Below are 26,490 nucleotides of genomic sequence, written 5' to 3' on the forward strand. Positions count from 1 at the left end.
AATGAACGCCATCGTTAAATTCGAACCACCGCAAACCAAAAAGGAGATAGTCCAATGCAAAAGGTGCCAAAGATATGGGCACACGCAGAAATACTGCAACCACACCTTCCGCTGCGTCAAATGTGCAGGTACACACCCCACCGACCAGTGCAGGAAATCACCGGAAACCCCAGCGAAGTGCATCCACTGTCAAGGTGACCATCCTGCCAACTACAAAGGCTGCTCAGCCTACAAAAGTCTGTACTCAAGCAAATACCCCAAACTTAGAACAAAAGAGGAAAATCACCAAACACCCAGCTCGCCGAAATCCACAGTTATCCCAATCCCCCCAATCAATCAAACACCCAGCCCTATCAAACTCACCACTCCCTCAAACTCCTATGCCCAAGCGGTACAAGGCACTCAAAATACACCAAATAGCCACAGGGATCCTCCCCAAAATAGTGCCCCCACCTCACCTAACACAGACAACGTCTCTAGACTAGAAAAGCTAATAGAGAAACAATCAGAGCAAATAAACAATTTGCTATCGCTATTAACATTCATCATGGACAAATTAATACGCCCAGATACAAAATAAAACCAAGACGCATAGCTCTCTGGAATGCCAATGGTCTAGCGCAACGCAAACTTGAGCTAGAACTCTTCCTAAAACACCAGCTAATCGACATAAGGCTCATATCTGAAACCCACTTCACCGACAAAAACTACCTGAACATAAACGGATACAAGTTCTACCATACCCAACACCCCAGTGGAAAGGCCCACGGCGGCACCGGAATCATAATCAAAGCAAACATCAAGCACTACGAACTTCCACCATTCCAGAAGGACTACCTCCAAGCAACAAACGTAGCAATAGAAGACTGTCATGGTACAATCACCACTTCAGCTGTATACTGCCCTCCCAGACACTCCATCGCCAAAGAAGACTTCGACAACTTCCTGGACACCCTGGGCAATAGCTTCATAGCCGGAGGAGAATACAACGCTAAACACACCCAATGGGATAGCAGACTGGTTACAGTAAGAGGCAAAAATCTCCTCAACAGCATAATAACCAACAACCTCAACTACCTTACCACATACGAACCCACACACTGGCCCACCGACACAAACAAAATACCCGATCTCCTTGATTTCCTCATAACTAAAAATATCTCGTCAAGACACGTCCAAATCAATTCCTCAGCTGATCTCTCCTCTGATCACTCCCCCGTGATAGTAACAGTCAGTTCAACTATCATCGAGAATACACCTAATGGCTCCATTCATAACCAACACATCAACTGGCAGCTCTTTAGAGAAGTCTTTACCCACACAACTTTAGCCTCAACCTCACTAAAAACCAATGAAGAAATCGAAGCAGCCACGGAATACCTAAACACGAGCATAATAAATGCTATCCGCTTCTCCACACCGGCAATAACGTCCATCAGCAATCACGAATACCCCTAGTACATATTAAAAAAAATAGCAAAAAAACGTAGACTAAGAAGGATATGGCAGACCCATAGAACACCGGGGGACAAACGCAAACTAAACAACGCAACTAGAAAACTATCCAAAACCATAAAGAGCTGCAATAATGACCGTTTTCACAAATATCTCGCCAGCCTGTCCCCCACAGCCGACTCAAACTACTCACTATGGAAAGCCTCCAGGAAACTCACACGCCCCCCACAAATAATACCTCCAATCCGCCGCCCGCAGGGTGGATGGGCGCGCAGCCCTATAGAAAAAGCCAACCTATTTGCCAAACACTTGACTGAAGTATTCCAACCCCATTCCTCCATAGCTGCAGTGGACGTCACCGAATACCTGCATACTCCCTTCCAAATGTCCCCTCCTATTCAACCCTTCACTTCTGCAGAGATCATAGAAGCAATCAGTCGCCTAACCCCCAAGAAAGCAGCAGGTCACGACCTAATAGGAAATAAAGCAATCAAGGAACTCCCCATAAAAGGGATTGCACTCATCGCATCAATCTTTAACGCCATCCTCCGCCTTGAACACTTTCCTAAGGCGTGGAAAATCTCACTAATCACCCTCATCCCCAAAACCGGTAAACCAATATATGAAGCCAGCTCCTATCGCCCAATCAGTCTTTTACCTACCCTATCTAAACTATTCGAGAGGATGCTCACGAACCGTCTCCTTCCACTCCTAGAAGAATTGAAAACTCTCCCAGATCACCAATTCGGCTTCCGAAAACAACACTCAACAGTAGAGCAAATCCACCGCATAACCCACATGATCAGCCAAACCCTTGAAAAGGAAAAATACTGCTCAGCCGTATTCCTAGACATCCAACAGGCATTCGATAAAGTATGGCATGAAGGGCTACTCTACAAGCTTAAAAAAATCCTACCCCACTCATACTACTCCATCTTAAAATCCTACCTAACCAACAGACAATTCATAGTCAAATGTCTAGGCGCCACTTCCGCAACATTCCCAATAGAATCCGGCATACCGCAAGGTAGTGTCCTCGGACCCCTACTATTCTCCATCTACACTGCCGACTTACCCATATCAAACGAGGTAACAATAGCAACATTTGCCGACGACACAGCACTATTAGCTACCCACGCAGACCCGGCAATTGCCTCATCCACTCTCCAGCGAAGTCTCGACTCCATGGAAAAGTGGTTCCAAAAATGGGGCTTTAAAATAAACGAAAAAAAATCCTCCCATGTAACCTTCACGCTCCGAAAACAAACCTGCCCCCAGGTCACCATTAACAACACAATAATCCCAAGCAAGGACTCCGTAAGATACCTGGGCATGACCCTGGACAGGAGGCTAACCTGGAAAAAACATATCTCGGAAAAAACAAAGCAACTAAAGGAAAAACTAAGAAAATTCTATTGGCTCACGGGCCGACGCTCCAAACTAAACATACAGAACAAAATAACCCTCTACAAGGCCGTAATAAAACCTGTCTGGACCTACGGAATCCAACTATGGGGAACAGCAAGTAACTCCAACATTGAAATACTCCAACGCTTCCAATCGAAAACGCTAAGATCCCTATTAAATGCACCCTGGTATGTTACCAACGAAACAATACACCGAGACCTCAAGATACCTACAGTCAAAGACGAAATACACAAGTCCAGAAGCAGATATAACACAAGAGTCAACAACCACCACAACCCACTAGTCACCCAACTACTGGACACGACGGACCAGATCCGCAGACTAAAAAGAAAATACCCACTAGATTAAATCCTTAGTCCTACTAGAATCAACAATATAAAGCTATTATAATCCATGTCATTGTATCACGCCAAATTAAGTTACTGAAAATTCTCAACGAGAATTGATTGTAAATATTCTAAAAAAAAAAAAAAAAAAAAAAAAAAAAAAAAAAAGAAAAAAAAAAAAAAACAATACACTGCCCATACACAGGAGAAATAGAAGAAGTTAGATGCTATAACTGTAACGGAAACCACTCAGCCAGCTATAAAGGATGTGAAATCAGGAAATAATTACAATGTAAACTGTTTCCACCACTTCGCAATAGATCATTCAATAACTACCAACCACAACAAAGTATAGCGGATAATGATACAACATTGAAAGCACAATATGAACCAAACGCTATAAACAGAAACATTGATCCCCAAGGTAACCGAAACTATGCGCAAGTAACCCAAAACAGGAGCCAAGCGACGCTCACAAACAATCAGAATCAAAGCAACAACATCGAAGACGCTACAGAAATCAAAGAAATACTCAGACAATCCATTAAAAGTATGGAGATGTTAGGAAAAATGGTAAGTGAGCCAAACACAATACTAAGACAACAAGTACAATAAACGACGGTCATGTTACAACTACTCACAAACTTTCTAAGTAAAAAATAGAGATGGACATGTTGAAAATAGCAGCCTGGAACTCCAATGGCTTGCAATAGCGAGGCCCCGAAACTAAAACATTTTTGTATAAAAATAATATTGATATAGTACTTGTCTCAGAAACACATTTCACTCTAAAAAGTTATATGAAAATACCGTAGTACACCATCTACGACACCAAACACCCCTCAAGTAAAGCACATGGAGGAACTGCTGTAATAATAAAGAATGACATCAAGCATCACCTACATAGTCAAACAAATCAAAAACACCTACAAGCAACCACTGTCACAATACAAACCAATGGCAATAACTTCCAGATATCGGCAGTATACACACCACCAAGACACAAAATGACGCTTAAAAAATGGGAAGTGTACTTCCAATCCTTAGGCAACAAATATATTGCAGCAGGAGACTTTAATGCAAAGCACATGTTATGGGATTCGAGAATTAACACACCGAGAGGCAGAACACTAGAAAAATGCATTAGAAACAGCAACCTCAACGTACTATCTACAGGAAGACCAACGTACTGGCCGACAGACCTCAATAAAACACCTGACCTGTTGGATTTTGCAGTAACAAAAGGACTAGACATAAGCAAATTGAAAATAACAACCAGCCTTGAGCTTAACTCTGACCATGTGCAAATTATATTAGAATATACAAGCAAACCACTACTTTATAACAAGCCAGAGCCGCATTGCAATAAAACCACCAAGCGGCAAACTTTTAAAGAGCTAATCGAAAACAAAATCAACTGCAATATCCCATTGAAAACATCTGAACACATTGAGCAGGGAGTGGCAAGTCTGACAGAAATAATACAGGAAGTAGCGTGGCATCCACCACCTATGAATCAGTTCCGCCTATGCAGGCGACCTAAACGGACGTGTGAAACAGTGCTCCAGTGAAAGTGCGGCAAGAGGGAAGAGAAAGCGGCAAAGTAAACGCCCATCGACAAAACATGGAATCATGCAGATTCCACCAATAAAAGTAACCAACTCAGGAGAAACATATTTTATAAATAGAGCTACAGACTCTACACATGTAGAGAAAAAAGACGATAACATGGAAATAACACAAGCCGATGACGAGGACAATGAACCAACACACCACGAAGAAAGCTGGACGGTGGCAACTTCCAGCAAAAAGCGCAAGGTAACCCCGTTCGCAAGTGGAAGGAAAATCGAAACACTGGAAAAAAACAATGGCTTCAGGATATCAAACTGCATAATTCATTCAGCGCACTGTCAGAAGAGACAGCAACGGACCCAACGGAAAGTCCGAAAAATCGCATTACTAAACCACCACCAATATACATAGATGCGAAAATAATTGACCCCCTCATTGAACTACTAAACAACACTGCAGGGAAAGATAACCATGTTATCAAACAGATACAAATAGACCAGGTGAAAGTGAAAACCAACACCCCAGACACATTCAGAAAAGTGACAAGATCACTAAAGGATAAAAGTGCAGCGTATCACACCTCCAGCTCAAATCCGACAAAAGCTACAAAGCAGTAATCAGGGGATTACACCCAAAAACAAATAACGAAAAAATAAGAGAAGAACTAACAAAAATCGGACACCAGGTAAGGTCAATAAACAACATAAACAAGTATGATACCAAACGACCATTACCGCTATTCCTAGTCGAACTAAAACCTAGAAACAACAACAAAGACATATATGATATAACAAAATTACTAAACACAATAGTAAAAGTGGAGCCACCTAGAAATAAAAAAGATATCCCCAATGCATAAGGTGCCAGCAATACGGCCACACAAAAAACTATTGCAATAGAACCCCGGCATGCGTTAAATGCGCAAAAAATCATCTAACGATACACTGCTCATCCACGGGAAAAATAGAGGAGGTTAGATGCTATAACTGCAACGGAAAACACCTAGCCAGTTATAAAGGTTGCGAAGCTAGGAAACAATTACAACGCAAACTGTTCCCGCCCCTACGAAACAGGACAACCACTAACATACAAGTCCAACAGGACAGCACAAAACCCGAAACAACACAAATACAGAGCACGCAATAAACACTAAACACATCAGCACCAACACCTTTGCTGGTTTAAGCTATGCGCAAGTAACCAGCCAATCGACACACACAGACAACCAATACCACAACAATAGTAACAACGACACTGAAGAAATCAAAGAACTGCTCAAACAATCCATAAAGAACACCGAAATGCTAACCAGAATGATAAGCGAACAAAACGCAGTACTCAGACAGCAAACCCAACAAATCACAGTCATGCTACAACTACTTACAAACGTGCTAAGCAAAAAATAAAAACGGACACGCTAAAAATAGCAGCCTGGAAATCGAACCGCCTACAACAACGGGCCCTTGAAATTAAAACATTCATATACAATAACAATATAGACATACTACTTGTCTCAGAAACAAACTTCACTACAAAAAGCTACATGAAAATACCATACTACACCATATATGATACCAAACACCCCTCAAGGACAGCTCACGGAGGGACAGCAGTGATAGTCAGAAACGATATCAAACATTATCTACACAGCCAAGTTAATAAGGAATATTTACAAACAACCACCGTTACAGTACAAACTAGCAGCAACTACTTCCAGTTGTCAGCAGTATATGTGCCTCCACGATACAAAATAACATCACAAATGTGGGAAGAATACTCCCAGGACCTCGGGAACAAGTACATCGCAACGGGAGACTACAACTCAAAGCTCACGCTATGGGGGTCAAGAAACACTACACCTCGAGGCAGAACACTGGAAAAATACATTAGAAATAATAACCTCAATATATTATCCACAGGAATACCGACATATTGGCCGACTGACCTGAACAAAAAACCAGATCTTCTGGACTTTGCAGTTACAAGGGGACTAAACACAAATAAACTAAAAATAACACCCAACCTCGAGCTCAGCTCCGATCATACACCCATAATAATTGAATACAGCAACAAACCAATACCTTATAGCAAACCAGAAACACTATGCAATAAAACCACCAAATGGCAAACTTTCAAAGAAATAATAGAAAGCAAAATAAACTGCAACATCGCGTTGAAAACTCCTGAACACATAGAACAGGCAGTAGCAACATTGACAGCAACTATTCAAGAAGCAGCAAGGACAGCCACTACACCCGAATCAACCAGCAGACAAACAATAACAATTCTGCAAGAAATACTCGACAAAATTAGAGAAAAAAGAAAAGCGAAAGTAAAATGGCAAAAACACAGAACTCGAAAAAACAAAAAACACCTAAACAAACTTGCAAAGGAAATAAAAAACAAAATAAAGGAGCACAACAACAACGAATTTGCAAAGTTCATGGGGACACTCTCTACACACGAGAACACCAACTACTCACTATGGAAAGCCACGAAAAAAATAAAGAAGCCAATAATACCCGTCCCAGCAATCAGAAAAGCAGATAAAACATGGGCAAGAAGCAACGAAGAACAAGCTGAAGAATTCTCCAATCACCTCTGCAACACATTCACACCACACATTATCAACAACAGCAACCTCAAAAGTCATACGGAGGAGGATGCACAAACCATTATTACCACAGCCGACAAGGAATACACCATACCTAAAGCATCGGCACAAGAAATTAGAAACATAATTGATAAAACAAAAAACAACAAAGCGCCAGGAATCGACCTAATCAATGGTAAAATCTTGAAAAACCTTCCGCCAAAAGCAATAAGACTAATGACAATAATATTCAATGCAATTCTAAGAATTCAATACTTCCCCAAACCATGGAAATTAGCACAGATCAAAATGTTACCTAAACCAGGCAGAGACCCACACCAAACTGCATCTTACAGACCAATATCACTGCTTCCAGTTTTTTGGAAGAATAATACTGGAAAAAATAGTATATTACAGGATAAAAACAATAATAGAGATAAAAAAACTAATACCGGAAAACCAATTTGGTTTCAGAAACAAACACTCCACGATAGAGCAAATGCACAGGCTTATAAACGAAATAATAGTAGCACTAGAAAACAAGAAATACTGCACAGCCCTCTTTATAGACATCGAGAAAGCATTCGATAAAATTAACCATGAAAGTCTACTACACACAATTAGGAAACAATTCCCGGATCAAATACACCAATTAATAAAATCCTACCTAAGCAGCAGAATCTTCGCAACAAAAATCAAGGACACATATTCTCAAGTTAAAGACATCAAGGCCGGGGTACCACAAGGAAGCGTCCTAGGCCCAATACTATACACATTATACACGGCGAAGATATCAGCAACTACCACAGTATTGACATTCGCGGACGACACAGCTATACTTGTCAGGCATACTAACCCAGAAACGGCAGTCAAAATACTACAAGAACATATCATAAAAATAGAAAATTGGCTACAAGAAAAACAAATAAAAGCAAACCCCAATAAATGCAACCATATTACATTCACGCTGCGAAAAAAGACACCACCTAACATCCTATTTAACGGCACGCATATAACGCAAACAAAGCATGTCAAATACCTAGGACTCCACTTAGATCAAAAACTCACCTGGAAGCTACACATCAAATCAATAGTAGAAAAAATACAGAAAACAAGGAGACAAATGCATTGGCTAACAAGCCGAAAATCCAAATTAAGCATAGAAAATAAATTAAAAATATATAAAACGATCATAAAACCAATCTGGACGTACGGAATACCATTATGGGGGACGGCAGCAATGAGCCATATAAATAAAATAGAGGTAATACAGGCTAAAATCCTCAGAACAATAGTAAACGGACCTTGGTACGTCAGAAACGATGACATATGGAGAGACCTGGAAATCCCAACGGTCAAGGAAGAAATTAACAGATACTCAGAGAAATACAAATCAAGAATAGCAACACACCCAAACCGGCTAGCTGCGGAAACGTACAAAGCCATAAACATGGAGAGAAGACTAAAAAGGAAGCCCAGCAGAACTCACAAAGGAGATAACCTAGCAAACACGAGGATGGTATCCCGCTGGGGGTAGCCACCAACATGCTAATTTAACTATTAAAAAATTCCACCAAATGTCTAAATTGGACAAATTGTGAATTTCAATAAATAAATAAAAAAAAAAGGCGGAGGATAGCGTTAAAGATTGATGCGATGAGTGCAATCCCTTTTATGGGAAGGTTCTTGATTGCTTTATTCCCTATTAGGTCGTGACCTGCTGCTTTCTTGGGGTTTAGGCGACTGATTGCTTCTATGATCTCTGCAGAAGTGATGGGTTCAATAGGAGGGGACGTTTGGAAGGGAGTGTGCAGGTATTCGGTGGCGTCCGCTGCAGCTATGGAGGAATGGGATTGGAGTACTTCAGTCAAGTGTTTGGCAAATAGGTTGGCTTTTTCTATAGTGCTACGCGCCCATCCACCCTGCGGACGGCGGATTGGAGGTATTATTTGTGGGGGGCGCGTGAGTTTCCTGGAGGCTTTCCATAGTGAGTAGATAGAGTCGGCTGTGGGGGACAAGCTGGCGAGATATTTGTGAAAACGGTCATTATTGTAGTTTTTTATGGTTTTGGATAGTTTTCTAGTTGCGTTGTTTAGTTTGCGTTTGTCCTCCGGTGTTCTATGCGTCTGCCATATTCTTCTTAGTTTACGTTTTTCTGCTATTTTTTTTAATATGTACTGGGGGTATTCGTGTTTGCTGATGTACGTTTTTGCCGGTGTGAAGAAGCGGATAGCGTTTATTATGCTCGTGTTTAGGTATTCCGTGGCTGCTTCGATTTCTTCATTGGTTTTTAGTGAAGTTGAGGCTGAAGTTGTGTGGGTAAAGACTTCTCTAAAGAGCTGCCAGTTGGTGTGTTTGTTATGAATGGAGCCATTAGGTGTATCCTCGATGATGGTTGAACTGACTGTTACTATCACGGGGGAATGATCAGAGGAGAAATCAGCCGAGGAATTGATTTGGACGTGTCTTGACGAGATATTTTTAGTTATGAGGAAATCAAGGAGATCGGTATTTTGTTTGTGTCGGTGGGCCAGTGTGTGGGTTCGTATGTGGTAAGATAGTTGAGGTTGTTCGTTATTATGCTGTTGAGGAGGTTTTTGCCTCTTACTGTAACCAGTCTGCTGCCCCATTGGGTGTGTTTAGCGTTGTATTCTCCTCCGGCTATGAAGCTATTGCCCAGGGTGTCCAGGAAGTTGTCGAAGTCTTCTTTGGCGATGGAGTGTCTGGGAGGGCAGTATACAGCTGAAGTGGTGATTGTACCATGACAGTCTTCTATTGCTACGTTTGTTGCTTGGAGGTAGTCCTTCTGGAATGGTAGAAGTTCGTAGTGCTTAATGTTTGATTTGATTATGATTCCGGTGCCGCCGTGGGCCTTTCCGCTGGGGTGTTGGGTATGGTAGAACTTGTATCCGTTTATGTTCAGGTAGTTTTTGTCGGTGAAGTGGGTTTCCGATATGAGCATTATGTCGATTTGCTGGTGTTTTAGGAAGAGTTCTAGTTCAAATTTGTGTTGCGCTAGACCGTTGGCATTCCACAGAGCTATGCGTCTTGGTTTTATTTTGCGTCGGGGCGTATTAATTTATCCATGATGTGTGTTAGTAGCGATAGCAAATTGTTTATTTGCTTTGATTGTTTCTCTATTAGCTTTTCAAGCCTAGAGACGTTGTCTGTGTTAGGTGAGTTGGGGGCACTATTTGGAGGAAGATCCCTGTGGCTATTTGGTATATTTTGGGTGCCTTGTACCGCTTGGGCATAGTAGGTTGAGGGAGTGGTGAATTTGGTAGGGCTGGGTGTTTGATTGGTTGAGGGAATTGGGGTAATGGTGAATTTCGGCGGACTGGGTGTTTGGTAGGTTACCTCTTTTGCTCTAAGTTTGGGGTACTTGTTTGAGTACAGTGTTTTGTAGGCTGAGCAGCCTTTGTAGTTGGCAGGATGGTCACCTTGACAGTGGATGCACTTCGCTGAGGTTTCCGGTGATTTACTGCACTGGTCGGTGGGGTGTGTTCCTGCACATTTGACGCAGCGGAAAGTGTGGTTGCAGTATTTCTGCGTGTGCCCGTATCTTTGGCACCTTTTGCATTGCACTATCTCCTTTTTGATTTGAGGTGGTTCGAATTTTACAATGACGTTCATTAGGCGACTGATATTGTAGATTTCCTTGTTGTTGGGTTTCTGTTTTAAATCGATAAAAAATAGGGATAACGGGTCTTTTGTGACTCTATGCCTTATGTTGCTGACATTGGTGACTTCGTGGTCGAGTTTCGATAGTTCTATTTTTAGTTCGTCGATGTCTGCGGAGTGGTGGATGTTTCGTAACACCACCCGAAAAGGTCTTTCTTCTTTGAGTTGGTAGGTGTGGAAGTTGGCGTTCAGGGCCCTGAGTGTCTTGGTGAGCTTCCTGTAAGCTTCTGGATTCGTCGGCAGGATTTTTACTTGATTGTTGGTTATCTTCAGGTTATAGTCCTCCTTGGAGATATCTCTCTCTAAGGACTTAGTCATTGTCTGGATGTCGATGACATCATTAACAAATATTGGTGGGGAAGGGGGGCTTCTTTGTGCGTGATGGTTTGACGGCGGGTCTGCGATTTCCATGGCGTCGTTTGAGGATTCTAATACTGCGAACCTGTTGTGAGTGTTAATTTGTGTTGATGGCTGTTCGTTCGAGTTTGTGTTTGATGGTTCAATTTTGCGTTTTTTCGCCTTATTGGCGTCGTTGGCACAGTGGGATCTGCTACACTTCTGCCACGGAGGGGGTAGCGCGGGGTAGTTGTGTGTTTGCTCAGGCGAGCCTGGACGTGATTGCTGGGCCATCATCGAGCTAGCTATTTCAATATGAATAACTAGTCGTGAGGCTATGAGGCAAGATTCGGGTTGTGGTTAGGTGCGTAGGATTTTCTTCTCCCTGACGGATAGGAAACACTTGGGAGGATAAGAGCACGCTGTGTTCACTTTCGACGGTTGGGTGACACGTGTTGCTTTCGAACTTCACTGGGTACTCAACAGCGAACTGAGATCTACCTAACGGAAAATCCGAGTTTTCCCATAAACAATGTCGCCTAGGATCCACGTTGGTAGGAGGCTTCTTCCTCCTATCTTCCTTCCCAACATTGGTCATAACCAATCGGCATCGCGGATTATTGCCCTCACTTTCCTAACTAAAAATATAAGCAACGAATCCGCGTTCTTCGTTCAAAGGGCACACCCATACCGAACTTTCCTCCGTACTCACATCAGAATAAACTTCAGAGTTTTCCTTCAGCTCTCACAGCACCTACAGGTCCGAGAGTTTTCCTACAGCTCTCACGGTGCCTAGAGTTCCTACAGTCCCTATAGCCCTCACCGTTCCTATATCTCTCAGAGTTTTCCTTCGGCTCTCAAAATGCCAGAAGTCCGACAGCTCCTACAGTTCTCACGGGCCTAGAGCTCCTATAGCTCTCACTCTCTCATCTAAGAATAATCCTTCTCTTCGTTATCTGTATCTTAATCAACGGCGTTACTACTTTGTGTGATTGTATAGAGTGTTGGAAATATATATTTTTATAACTCTGTGAATCCCAGTGTTATACCACAACAACTACCCCTATTATCCTAACCGAAATAAGGGGATCGAACTATTCGTGGTGTCGATTATTATAATCGTAACGGGAATTTACGACTCCCGTTGACGCGTATACTCGCGACCGCGCTCCCCGCGATAGCTCGAAAATACATACAACATACGTCATGAACGTCAGACGTCTAACGATAACAGTATCTCTGACGAGAGCCACGGACGCAGAAGTAGTGTCAGTGAAAGTATTAGTGACAACAATGTTGATATTGTAAATACTTGCATGAATCTAAACTAACAACGATGGAATCACGTTTATCACAATTAATTGTGGAATCACAGTTGATCGAGATTCCTGAATACTTCAACTTTAAATATAATGGAATCAAACCTAACTATATGCAATAAATCTTACGCTAATGCCATAAAACACGAAACTATCCCTACCAAAGAATAAGCCATAACCATTCAAGCAGCCAGCGAGATCCTATTAAGAAGATTCCTTGAAAACTGTCATGAAGCTGCCCATTCATTACAAGTAGTAAATGATTATAGAGAAAACATCAAGAATAGAATTTTTTTTATTATTTAATTTGTACTTTACAATTTGTCCAGTTAGACATTTGGTAAATTTTTCTAATTGAAGAATAGAATTGATTTCTCAATGAAGGATAGAATTGACCGGATCTGCGAAAAAAAGCTTACGCCACAATCGCCAAAAGATAGTCACGTGAGTACTTGGACGTCAGAAATCGATACTGACTTTGCATAGGTTGCCAGCTAACAAATATATCACAATAAACAAAACAAATTGCACCATTGTGAAAACGATTATACAATTGAACTTAAATGGATACTACAGACTCTACGACAAACTCCAAATAATCCCAAAACTACACAACCCAGATTTATTATGCCTGCAAGAAACAAACTTCAAGAATAACCATCATTCTACATTAGAACACTATAACACCGTAAGGAATAGAGAAAACGGAAAATGCAATAAATGCAAACGACAATATTACAACAAGTACTGTTCCATCGAAATTCCACTATCTACGAATCTAGAAACGGTAGGAATCGCAATATCCTTCCCACAAAAAATTCACATTCTATAATATCTATATTACAAGCAATGACACCTTCAAACTTAAAGATCTCGAAAATTTAATAGAATAAAATAAGAGACGTAATTTCCATAATAATAAAAGACCATTTTTTTAACGAATTATTTCCTGACGAATATTTCGATAATTATAAAAGAGAAAATTACTTACATTCGAACGTTATGATATACAAGATGTTATTACTTATCACATACTTATCAGGTCTGTAAGTATGAAACCGGAATTTGCCTATAGATGGCCCTAGCTGATAATGTAGTTATCACTAAACTGCGTCATTGATGCCAAAAGTCTTTGTTGACAACTCACAATCATTTTCGACTCAGGACAATACAAGTTTCATACAACAGCATAGTTTGTAATAGGGTTGAACATGTCGAATTTTGTGCCTGGAAACTACGATTTGCGAACAGCATTGATTTTCTGTTACCATTTGAAGCAAACTGCTGCAGAATCGCATCGAATGCTTGTCGAAGCTTACGGTGAGCATGCTCTTGGTAAATCACAGTGCTTTGAGTGGTTTAAAAAATTCAGAAGTGACGTGAGGAACGATGAACGTGGATCAGAAGGATGTGATCTATTATGAGCTGTTAAAACCTGGCGAAACAGTTAATACTGAGCGCTACCGACGACAAATGATCGATTTGAATCAAGCTTTGCGTGAAAAACGACCAGAATATCAAAAAAGGCAACACAAAGTAATTTTGCTTCATGATAATGCACCATTACATACAGCAAAACCGGTCAAGGAAATGATTGAAGCGTTCAGTTAGGAAATACTTTCGCACGCGGCTTACTCACTAGACTTGGCTCCGTCCGATTACTGTTTATTTGCATCGATGGGACACGCACTTTCTGACTAGCACTTCACTTCTTACGAAAATGTATGAAAATGGCTCGATGACTGGTTTGCCTCAAAAGAGCGACAGTTTTTTTGGCTTGGCATGCACCAATTGCCAGACAGGTGGGGAAAATGTATAGCTAGCGATGGACAATACTTCGAATAAAATATTTTTAATCATTTTCATACAATAAACGTGTATTTTCTATACAAAAATTCCGGTTTCATATTTACATACCTGGTATATAGGATGTCCGTGGTAATTCTAGACACGGCTTAACATATGTATAATATATATCTTAATGTATTACAGATACAAAAAGTGTTATATACGAAGATTGGATAGCACAAGGGGCACATTTTTTTAAAGAAAACGAATTGTTTTTACGTAATTATCTTGCAAGATATAAAGATCAAATTAGTTTTTTTAGAAGTAACTATTATTATACTCTTCTGCAAACGGTATCATAGTGCTTTTCAAAACGAATTCATTAATTTTTCATCTATACGACTAATTTCAATTACCTTTGTAGCGGCACTCGACAGCAAACTTCCCAACGGTTTCTTACCGAATATTTTCAGCTAGCCTAAGGACCCGCTATAAATCTTAGGATTTATTTAGCTAAGATCCTCCAAAGGGACAAATAGTCTTTGTCTCAACAGTCCCTACACATACCATTCACTACGGGAAGATACAGAAAATCTGCTTTCCTCACGTACGACGCTTCCCGCTAGCAACTTTCTCTCAAGCGTGGTTAGCATCCTTTTCCAACCACCAACTCAAAATTTAGCCAATTAACAACAACGTCCATTTCCCTCACTTTCCGAACCAACGCTTTCCTCAACGAAACCGATGATTTCGTATCCTTAGACACACCCAATCATAGTTTTCCTGAGCAGCATCATCGTGACGGAAAGTCAGTTAGTAGTGAGTCGCTAGACGAGTCGTGAGATGCCTGTCCGAATTGATCGTTGGTAGTTGGCCGTAATAACGAATCCGAATTTCTCGACATCTTGTGCAATCATCTTTCGACTTGAATCGCACCGCAAAACGTATCGCGCTGAATTTGAACTTGTATCCGCGAACCGATAATTGTATCGCGCGTTCTACGCATAAGTGTATACAAAGAACATAGGTTAATAAATATTTATTGTTGAACATATTGAGTGATTCTTCTACACCTATCACGCACATCACCTCAAATGGGTGACCTCCACATGATCGACAGCGAAACAGAGGTGTAACCATGATAGCACTAATGAGATTTCCATCATCGCGAATCTAAGACTGTGGCAAGCTGGACCTACCGCTACGACGAATACGGAACGGCCCTTCCATCTTCAACAAACCTCGGCACCTCACCTCCGATCGACGCGCAAATACAGGTGACTGGATACGAGACGATGACCGACCAAGCCAGGAAGCAAAGTTCATGGGCATCACCACCATACGTCATATTAAAAAATGAAACAGAGGCCTACGACCATACGTGGAACGCCCCGCACCGTACTGATAGGTATCCACCGCCACATCGAAGACATCGCGCAGCATCTGCACGGGTTTGACAACAAGCGGTCGACGCTTTATCCCGCATCGAAAAAGACTGACCCCTTGTCTTGCATCGAAAACGACAAAATCCGCAGATGCCGAACTTTCTCACAAAACGCTCACGGAACAACGAACGAAATCGTACGACCAATATGTACAACACAAAGAAGAAACGTTATCACTGATAAGGGGATACTGTGGCGGCACTCGTCAAGCCAAATACCAATACTCGACACTAACTAGTGTCAGACGGCAGCGCAGTGGTTAGCGCTTTCCAAATAACACCTACTTGCCCAGAAAATGGAAAAAAGCCAAACTTATAGCTATTACAAAAAAGGATAAAGACGGTTCATCACCTGCAAACCTACGACCTATAGGCCTCCTCCCCAACATAAGCAAAGTATATGAAATGGTCATAAACAACCCCCTAGCCGACTTCTGCTCAAAAAAATAAGGTAATCCCGGAAAATCAATTCGGCTTTCGGCACAAGCACTCCACAATCCACGCAATAAATAAACTTACGTCGGACATCTGCTGGGCACTTAACGCAAAGCAACGAGTAGCCGCCTGCCTAATAGACCTCGAAAAAGCTTTCGACACAGTCTGGATCCCAGAGCTCACTTATAAAATGATTAAAAAGAACTTCACTGAATACCTAATTAAAATAGTCTGGGACATGATAACAAACAAAACATTTTTAATGACCGACGGTTCACATACATCAAGCAAAGAATTCTCCATAGAAAACGGTCTGCAACAAGGAACAGTAAATTCCCCGCTACTCTTCAGTATCTACAATAGCGACTTACTCTTACCTCTTTAATCTCAACACATCCACCCATAAACGCTCCATAGCCTTCGCGGATGACCCAATTATCTACGTGACAGGCCGCAAAACCAAAACGATAAGAACAGAACTGCAAGAATTCTTTAACAAAATTAGCGATTACTATTACACATGAAAACTAAAAATCAATGGAAGCAAATGCGAAACCATTCTATTTAGACCCAAGACAAGTAAAATCGGCCCAATAGAAAGGGAACACTATAAAAAATTCCACCTAAAAGAAAAAGCAATCGAAGGGGATCACATACCACACAAAAACTGCGTAAAATATCTAGGAGTAAATATAGATGAAAAACTAAACTACAAGCAACACATCGAAATTCAACTCTCCAAGGCCAGCAAAGCATTCTGGAAAACAAAAAGATTGTTTTACTCCAGACATCTCAATAGCAAAGTAAAAATCATGTGCTACCAAACGCTAATAAGACCTATTATAACCTACGGCTGCCCAATTTGGTACAACATACCAGCTTCACTAATGGAAAAAATTCGCATATTCGAAAGAAAATGCATCAGAGCTTGCCTCAGCATTTACAGATCAGAACACAGCGGATACAAAAAATACATAAAAAATAAAAAAAATATACGACTTAGACAACATCCACCGCATCGAGTGTCACATTTTAAAACTAACAAGAAACCACTTCGCGTAAGCTGCGAAGATAAAAGAAAATAGCTTAATCTTCGATTGCTTATTTCCAAACGACGCATATTATAAAAATACACTGTTAACAGACTACACCCCCCCTCCGAAGCTTTTCTATACCTAGACGAAAGAAACTATCTCCAAGACCAAAATAACATCCCAATAATTTATCATATACAAAGAAAAATAAGGATGAAATCAATACAATACGAGGAAAACTTAGATGGACAGACTGCAGACACTAGGTAGAGCTACAACATGGGTCTCTCTCAAAAAGCACAGAAAAAACATAAAAAAAATATTGGTGGATACCAAAACTATAATAAAAACAACAAGATAAAGAGCCACAGAACGGAAACGCTCACCATATAAAATTGTAAATATGTAAATAATATAAATATGAAATAAATATTGTAAAAATATTGCTTTGCGACCAGGCTTTCAGGACAGAAATGGAAATATCGTACATAAGCACAGCGCAACAGCGGCTTAAATTTAAGTTACAAAAGTAATCTTAAAAAAAAAAAATGTAATATTGCATGGCTATGTCGTACCGTCGCGTATCGGTACTTTTGCCTGAACCACCCCACAACCGGAATTCAGCGTTTATTATGGAAAATACAAATATGTAATCTGGTAATAATAAACAAATAACAAAAAAAAGTGGTTAGCGCCTTAGATTACGTAAGTTTGGAACCCGGATTCGAATCCCGGCGACCGGAGTCCGATTTTTCTTCTACGCAACTAAATTAGGAGGAAAATCAGCAGTATCTCAGCAGCGCCATCTACAGCCCCTAGCAACAATTACTCCGGACGAGGACCAGCACAATCATCACGGACTGTTGTACACCTCACCATTTTACGGAAAAAAGTACTGAAATAGGAAGCACGGAAGCAAGTGTCAAATGTTTAAACATTGCTTCTTGAAACAGATACGAATGAATAACATAATACAACATTTCGCGCACCATGCTGCTGAATAATAATGTGAGTCATTGTATATTGTTGAGTTTTAATTGGAACGTTTTGCAGAAACGTTTGAGGCAAGAGATTTTGGAAAAAATATAGTTCCTTTTTTGTTGGTTTCATATCATAAACGGTAATTAGTCTGTACAGGTAATGTTTTTGGATTTTCATTCATGGTTATCAAATCCTTTAATGCCGCATCATAAATCATAAATCCAAGAGATCAATTTTCAACATGATTCAACTGGTATTGAATACCACGTTTGGAATCCAACAGCCCCCTCTCTGCATCGTGTACACAGTTTAAAATTTATTAACTATTGAAGCGGGTCCCATTTCAAAGAAATCTTCACATCTTCTCTAATGTTTAGTTTTTTTAGCCCTCGAAGCCATTGAGTATTGTTTAGCACTAAATCAATTTGAAGAGCCTCTCAGCCTCATAGCCTTTTCTAGGAACATGCCTTGCACAGATGATGCAGCGGAGTACAGACAGACCGGTTTTTCATAATTATATAAATACCCATAGGCCCATGAATTCGAAGCTCTTTTGTAAAATAACGCTGTCAGCGTACGGATCTGGACTAGGATACACATTGTACTTATACTTAAATATATTTCTATTATACATTCATCCACGCATTTCCTCTTTCTCTATTACGAGATAAAACCTTAATATTAACTAATATCTACTGTTAAGGTATATTACATGTGTTATGAAAATGTAATGTCTATTATTAAATACATTCAGAGATTCTGAAAATCAATCAATTAATAATAGATAATAAATCTCGGGGATTATCGAAATATACTTGAGTATACTTGGAGTTGTGCAGGAGAAGATTCATCAAGCTCGACTGTCTTTTGATATTTATACTAATTTATCAAGACACCTCCGCACCAATCAGCAAGGCGTATGTTCAAGGTCAAATATTTTACGATCTTGGTCATTCGTTGTAGTCGGCGTATTCGAACGAATATCGACTCTTGAAAATACTTCTTTAATGTGAGTCAATCAACAACACGTATGATCGAGCGCAAAGAAATTATTTCGCTATGGTCCACGCGCATGCCTGTAGCTTACATTATTATTATCAGTCTACGATTTTCGTTATGTTTATCATTTACAGAAAGTTATTGTGCTACAATACTTATTAATATAAATATTCATTTCTGCAGAGTGATTAATATATAACTACTTGCAGATGCGTCAATGGTACACGTGAATGCACTTGATGATGAGGTAATCTTTAATGTAATGTGGTTAAAATCCACAATGATTGGAAATTGATGTGGAATCAATGAAATTTATGATAATTGGACTTAATAGTAATTTATTCTTATAAATGCAATTGAAACACATAAATACATGTATTTGAATAATTAAATTCAATCTAGAATTTGATTACATTTAAAGTAAATCATGATAATATCATATCCATACTAACAGCACAAAATTTAAGTTATATTCATGTAAAAGAAAATAAGTAGTAATTTATAGTTTTATCCGTATGTGCAAAATATGTATTACTTTGACAAATAGCTTCTTTATTAACTTGTTTGTTTAAAATTTATTATATTTTTAAATATTACTTTGACTGGTCCAGAAACAAATTTTTAAAAATATAAAACAGTATCAATTAGGTGAACATTTAAAAAATGAAACTTCAAATTTGTAAGCATGAAATGTGGATCTTTACACTTATTTTATCAATAGTAATAGTACATAGAACAATTTTGTTAAAAAGTCAATGTATTATTTTACTTAATTAACGATTAAAATATTAATCCCCATTTCAATTTACTAATTATGTATTTATTCTAAACATAAATTTCATCTTTACTCACATTATCTTAATACTTTATCAGAATGTTGACCTTCTGAAATCTTCCTCACAATCTGGTTGCAGATGGTTGTGCATATAAATACATTGAATATTTGATAAAATAAATATTTTATAATTATGTTCTAGTAATCATAGTAAAATCATGAATTAATTTAAAAAGATATTATATAATGCATTCTTAACGTGATTAATCCGAATGAAAAACTATTTTAAATAAAAATTCCCATTTGATATCGATAACAAACTGACATACTCATCAGTCAATTTTAAATTAAAATTTAAATCTCCAGAAATAAATTTTAGTATTGCTCTTGATTAGTCTAAACGGTCATCGTTTATAATATTTTAAGATTAGCTCTATTATTTTTAATTTGACTTGCATTTCGCTGTTGCAAAATCCAAATTTCGCTGATTTCAGATTGAGACTTATCAAAATGCTCAAAGAATTCTTTCATAAAATAGGAGGTAGGCTTGCCTTTGTAACACAGTTGTTTCGTCGACTTCTGTTACTCTAAAACATAAAATGAAATTATGAATACAATCTAGATTTACTTCTATTTATATCAAACTAAAATTAAATTTGTTCAGCTTTTTTAACTATATCACAATTAGTAGCGAAATTGTGGTAGTAAAACTGAACTTAATTTCTTAATATTCCTTTTACTACCAAGCATGTTCAAAATAACACATAAAAACATTTTTCAAACTTGATTTCATATCAATTTTTAATAAATGTTTCATAAACCTCATTTATAAGCTTTTATAAGTTACATAAAACTGTATGCATTAAGCGATCTGTGAACAAATTTTAATAATACTATTTTTTTCTTTTTTTGATAGAAATTACAAATTTAACTTCAATCACTAGAAAATTTAAGACACTACAAAGAAACAATTCTTAAGAAACATTTCTTTTAATAATAAAATTTCTCTCGTAACACTACAATGTAAAGGACGTAATACATGGTCAGATACGAACAGATTAGATAACTCAAAGAAAACAGATGAAAATTAAAGAAAAGGTCATTAAAAAAGTGAAAAAAGGAGAAGGAAGATCCTATTATAGAGCAGAGCATAATAAAAAATAAAGGAAACTAGGGACTAAGGGATAGGGTGGAGGACTGACAGTAGAAGGGCAAAAACATCAGAAGAGATGGAGGAAATGAGGAAATTAGGAAGTTTTTAGAGAAGGGAGAACCTTGTGCTAAACATGGAAAAGTCCAAAATAATGGTTTTCAGAAACGCGAGAGGAAAGTGAAAAATAGAAAAATAATTTTTGGAAGGGAGAAAAGTGGTCAGTAAAAGAATTTAAATGTCTAAAATACAGTCTGAAACAAAATCCACTAATTTGACTCGTTAATCAAAAGTATTATGCTGTATAGAGCAAAGAAATGGGGCTGGAAAGTACAAAACAGGCTGGGCATGATAAGGTAAGTATTTAAGGTAAATATTTAAAAGGAATATTAAGATTTAACTGAAACATCTCGAGATATGTTGTAAAGGGTGAAAATACAGAAACAAAATTATAGTAAAAGCAGGCAAAAAATCAACAGCACTTGAAGAAAAAATAAGGTGAGAGTCAGATGATGAAATATTAAAGGAATGTTTATAAGAAATAAAAAGAGAGAAGATAGTACGATAACAAAGTAGCAGAAAAAAGGAGGGAATTTTGCTTTAAAAATGGTCTATTAATAAGAGCAGTAAAAAGAAGAGATACTAGAAAGAGTGTTATGAGCGAAGTAGTGACGAAGGAAATTGAAATACAAAGGCAATAGCTGTACAACAAGAAACAACAATTAAGATACAATACAGAATACAGAGAAACTGAACAAGACGAATGGCAAAATAATTAACAGGAAGAAAAAGAGATATACAAAGTACAGCAAGATTCTGGTGCGAAAATGAAGAACGAAGAAATCTACAAAGTGTGCAAAAGACAAAAAGGAACACTGAAACACTTGGCCATGAACTGGAATTTCATATATTTGGACCATTTTTATACACATTTAGACCAAGCCAAAGCTTTAAAAGGGCAGATGATAGGAAGAATTTTATTAGACAAAATGAAGTAGTTCTTAGTGGTTGGTAATGATTAGAATGCAGATATTTATGCAATTTTTTATGAACGCAATGGGAGAGATGGACCCTAAGTAAAGATTTGTTTAATCCATCAATAACTATACTTGACTTATTTACATACAGAATATTCCGTTGTATGTGAAAAATATTTAGATGGAGTAAATTGAGCACACTAATTTTTAGATTATTAATTATGGGGACATTTAAAATCTGTTGTTCATGAAATGTTAGTTAACAATGTTGAAACTCTTCATCAATATGATGATTAAAGTTGCCGACAAATCCGTGTGGTCTGTTCAAAAATGTTTGACAATCTACGATGTAACGTATTCAAGCCTCTATTAAAGCTGTGATGATTTTGAGCAATTATTCTGAAGGTAGGCAAGCAACTATTACAAGACAAAACAAGCTTTTACTCGAAAGCAAGATGATATCAGACATATATGTTTATACATATGTTTATATAGTATGAACATTTTTTCTTATTTTAGTATCCTGAATCTGCCCCAGCTATGTCTCCCATATCGATCCCTATATTACCTACGCAGAGTGTGAGTGTGTAGAGAATGGAAAGAGTTTTAAAACGACAGAGCAGTTAAAAACAGCGTGCGGTAACATATTTTATATTCTTTACTTTCTTACTATTCTTTAGAAACTGACGAAGATTTACTTTTGTAAGCCGATATGTAAATATTTTAATAGAGATATAATTAAAAATAAAAAATATAATTTGAATTTTTTGCGTCGATCCGGTGGATTTTATTTTATTTTCCATATCTAGGTTTTAAAGAACAAAATATTCTGTAATTTTGTATATCATGCATGTCCTGTATATTTTCTCAACTTCCAAAAAATACATAAATATTCAATTAGAAATATTCAATAGACTGTTAATAATATGCCATATATACGAGTATAATCTTTATAACGTTTCACATACTATGATTTCATTATTTCATTTAATTACATAGGATATATCGTATAATACATACATTAAAAAATTACATACCTGGAATCCGAAACATGATACCATTTACCGGGTGGTGGTCTTACTGTCGATGAGGGAGCTGCAGCTGCTTCTTCAGTTTCAGACTCAGAACTCGAAGAATATGAACTTTCTTGTAAATCTTTAACATCTTTTGGTGGCAAAAATGACCATCGTGGATCATCTGATGTTAGTGCTAATCGTGACTGAAAAACATTCATAATTCCTTGAAAGCTGTATATTTTAATGCTTAATGTGCAAAATTTTTTATATCAAATAATAGATACATCTTTTTAATATGCAGTAATTAATTACAAGTAATCAAATATGTGTGTGAAGATCATACTAAATAAAAAAGAACTGTATAAGAGGAGGACAAAAAATGTATATAGGTTAAACGAGAAAAAGTGAAGTCTCACGACACATAACCGAGTGAAAAGGAAGCGATACATTGGCTCTCATTGTTCTGTAGTCCTCCATATAAAATTTTGTTCTAAACGCTTTCTTCTACTACCTCTCATTGACCTAGTTGATTGTAATTGTACAGATCTCGTATTAAGTCGGTCGTCAGTTAAAAATTTCTTATAGGTCTGTCTGTGTCATTTTCTGGTTCTAACGATTTATAAAAGCTCCACTTTTACTTGAACGAACAGTATTTTATTATGTATTAGGATATCCCATAAGTAATGATACAGTCGTCGGTTTCCTTATGCTAACCAAAAATAAGAGATTACCTGTTGGCAATCAATTAATGATGGATTTTCTTGCATTTTTTATAATTCTTTACCTTTATCTATTAAATATTCTTTTCAAATTTTGTAAAACTTTGATAGCAACAACATCCATTATTTTAAATTTAACTCTCATAAAAATGGTATTACATCCCGTCTATATATTTTGATGACACCCTCCGACCTAATATGGGATGATAATAATTGCAGTCACATCTTTACGATTTCAGAGGCTCCTACAAATGGGAGTAAGCGCATTCTTGCACGTGTGCTTCGAGTGACGTGGTGGACAGACTGGATGCAATGAGCATATACCGTCCCATACTCGGAGCGCCACACCGTCTAAGAATGTGCAGACTCAGCGATCACGAGTGCTGCAACGTTGTTGCGGGGGAACCCCAATTTTAAAAAGTGGAAGTTGAGACGAGTAGTCGGTATCGCGAATTCACAAGTCTTTTGCCCCGATTTGTATACGTTTTGAGTAAGTCTCGCACCTGTACGGCAGATATCCGTAAAAAGGCAATAGGCTTAAATCTGTGGGATAGTGTAGAGCTTTGTCCGGTAGATGTCCAGCGTTGCCCAAATGATTGTGCGTAAATCTAGTTCGCACATTGAAACAATGACATAATCTTTTGTAACATAACTTGTTGTAACGTTTGTACAACTCTGATATACAAACGTAGACTGGGACAACGGTACTACGAGACTGAGAGGAAAAACACTCAAACAAGTGTGAGTATATAATACAGTAACGAAGAACAAACAAGCATCTAGAATGAGTCGTGAGTACCAACTATTATATTTCTCTTTTCTTTCTTTTAGTATCATAAATAAAAGTGTATTATTATTCATCGGATTCAATACATTTCTCTCTTTCTTCGACACTATCCCCTCTTTACACAAATAAAGGTCGGATCCACATTAAAAATAAAGATAAAGTTTAGGCGCTTATTCAATTGTGTGACATGCTCGCTACCAAATACCGCACGTTACAACAGCATTACTTATGGAGTGACCCAATATTTATACTTGACACATAATTTAATATCATTAATATTTGATAATATTGTAGTATCGTAAGAAAAAGCCTGATTAGAAATCGATCAAAACAGTGCCGTCTGTCCTTCGATTGTTAGTTTACATAGGGAAAAAGCCTATGTGACTAAAGTCACCTAGTTCTTGCGGAGCGTTAACAGGATGGGATTAAAGAGAGGAAAAAATAACGAGAGTTGTTGATCGAGAAGCGTTGAGCGGTTGACCGAGAAGTGAGAGTGAGTCAAGAGGTCAGAGTTAATCGAGGAGTCGAAGAGTAGAGTTGTTAGCATTGTGGTGTTGCGAGAGTTGTTAGCGTTATTGAGAGATTGAGTGGTTAGCGTTGTGGAGTTGCGTGAGTTACTAGCGTAGCTGAAAGATTGAGTTGTTAGCGTTGTCCAGTTGCGAAAGTGATCGAATTGAAGTAAGATTGGTATACTTAGTTCAAATTAAACAACCATCGTTTTCTGTCTAATTAATCTGTATTAATATCTGTATAATGTAATCATTGTAAATAAACTATAAATTCTAAATAGTATCAGGGAAAAATCTTATACCTAAATTTCCGCGATACTACAATATTTATAACACTATATCATTTTAACAGTGCATTAAATAGATTTATAATAATTTATAATTAAATTCTTAACATTTAAATAATTACCTTTACGTAAGCCACGTAATGTCCACCGTGAATAGTTCCACTATGTTCAACAACACCATACAGTGCATAAATTCTAGCTTTTTTATGATTTTTACAGATAGGTGCTAGATCAAGTAATATTGGAAATGAAACATGCCTTGTTACTTTTCGAAAATCGACTCGTTGTGCTTGAAATCGTTTTAAATGGAAGATTAGAACAGCGGGTACTCGAGAGATCAGGTATTGTTTCGTACTTGGAGTGCAGATCATCTTACAATTCGGTTTCACCTGACATCATGAAAAATTTATTTCATTTTAGATCCTATTGCATTAAAAACTGCAATTTTCAAGCGAGGAATTTTTCAATAAAATTTACATTATTATTAATTATTATGAATTATTTCAATCATTATTAATTAATATAACTATTAAATTGCATTGTTAAACTTGCATACACTATACCTTTCTTTCTCTGGCAGTACAAGCTTCACAACTAACTTTATTGCTCCCACTCATCAATTCTAAAGCTGTAAACTGATTTAAGCACGATTGTATGGAACATTCTCCTTCCTTAGTTGTATATCTAGTAGGTGATTGCTGAAGACTACCACTAATTCCTATTTTTGAAATACCAGAAGTGATGTTATCAATTCTATTATTAACGTCATTAGAACATTCTTCTGTTTTTCTCCTTGTTTTCCTATTATGAAAATAAATGTATGAAATTCTAAAATCATTTAAACTAAAGTAATATAATTAGCATTAACGGCAGTAATAT

General features: G+C 37.9%; 1 protein-coding gene and 1 long non-coding RNA gene across 6 annotated transcripts in view; one reads left to right on the forward strand and one right to left on the reverse strand.

Annotated features, from left to right (window-relative positions):
* Positions 1-18,554: 18,554 nt before the first annotated feature.
* LOC110120133 lies at positions 18,555-26,250 on the forward strand. 2 transcript variants are annotated; one of them, XR_007223579.1, is made up of 8 exons: positions 18,555-19,095; positions 19,177-19,401; positions 19,601-19,638; positions 21,083-21,672; positions 21,745-22,698; positions 22,813-22,932; positions 24,268-24,819; positions 25,831-26,250. It is a non-coding gene; the product is annotated as an uncharacterized LOC110120133 (long non-coding RNA). The 2 variants fall into 2 exon arrangements; XR_002308757.2 differs by lacking the exons at positions 18,555-19,095; positions 19,177-19,401; positions 19,601-19,638; ... (2 more) ...; positions 22,813-22,932; positions 24,268-24,819 and adding an exon at positions 25,369-25,493.
* Positions 19,713-26,490, reverse strand: part of LOC100646886 (ubiquitin carboxyl-terminal hydrolase 16) — a 46,514-nt gene continuing 39,736 nt past the window's right edge. For all 4 annotated transcript variants that reach the window (XM_003402644.4, XM_020867838.2, XM_012319003.3 and 1 more), the window contains 4 exons: positions 26,175-26,412; positions 25,734-26,000; positions 23,331-23,512; positions 19,713-20,753 (listed from right to left, as the gene is read on the reverse strand). In XM_003402644.4, coding sequence (XP_003402692.1) covers positions 20,681-20,753; positions 23,331-23,512; positions 25,734-26,000; positions 26,175-26,412 — 760 coding nt within the window. In that variant the 3' untranslated portion in view covers positions 19,713-20,680. The remainder of the gene's footprint in view (positions 20,754-23,330; positions 23,513-25,733; positions 26,001-26,174; positions 26,413-26,490) is intronic.

Source organism: Bombus terrestris, chromosome 3 (genome assembly GCF_910591885.1).
Source record: "Bombus terrestris chromosome 3, iyBomTerr1.2, whole genome shotgun sequence".
NCBI lineage: Eukaryota > Metazoa > Arthropoda > Insecta > Hymenoptera > Apidae > Bombus > Bombus terrestris.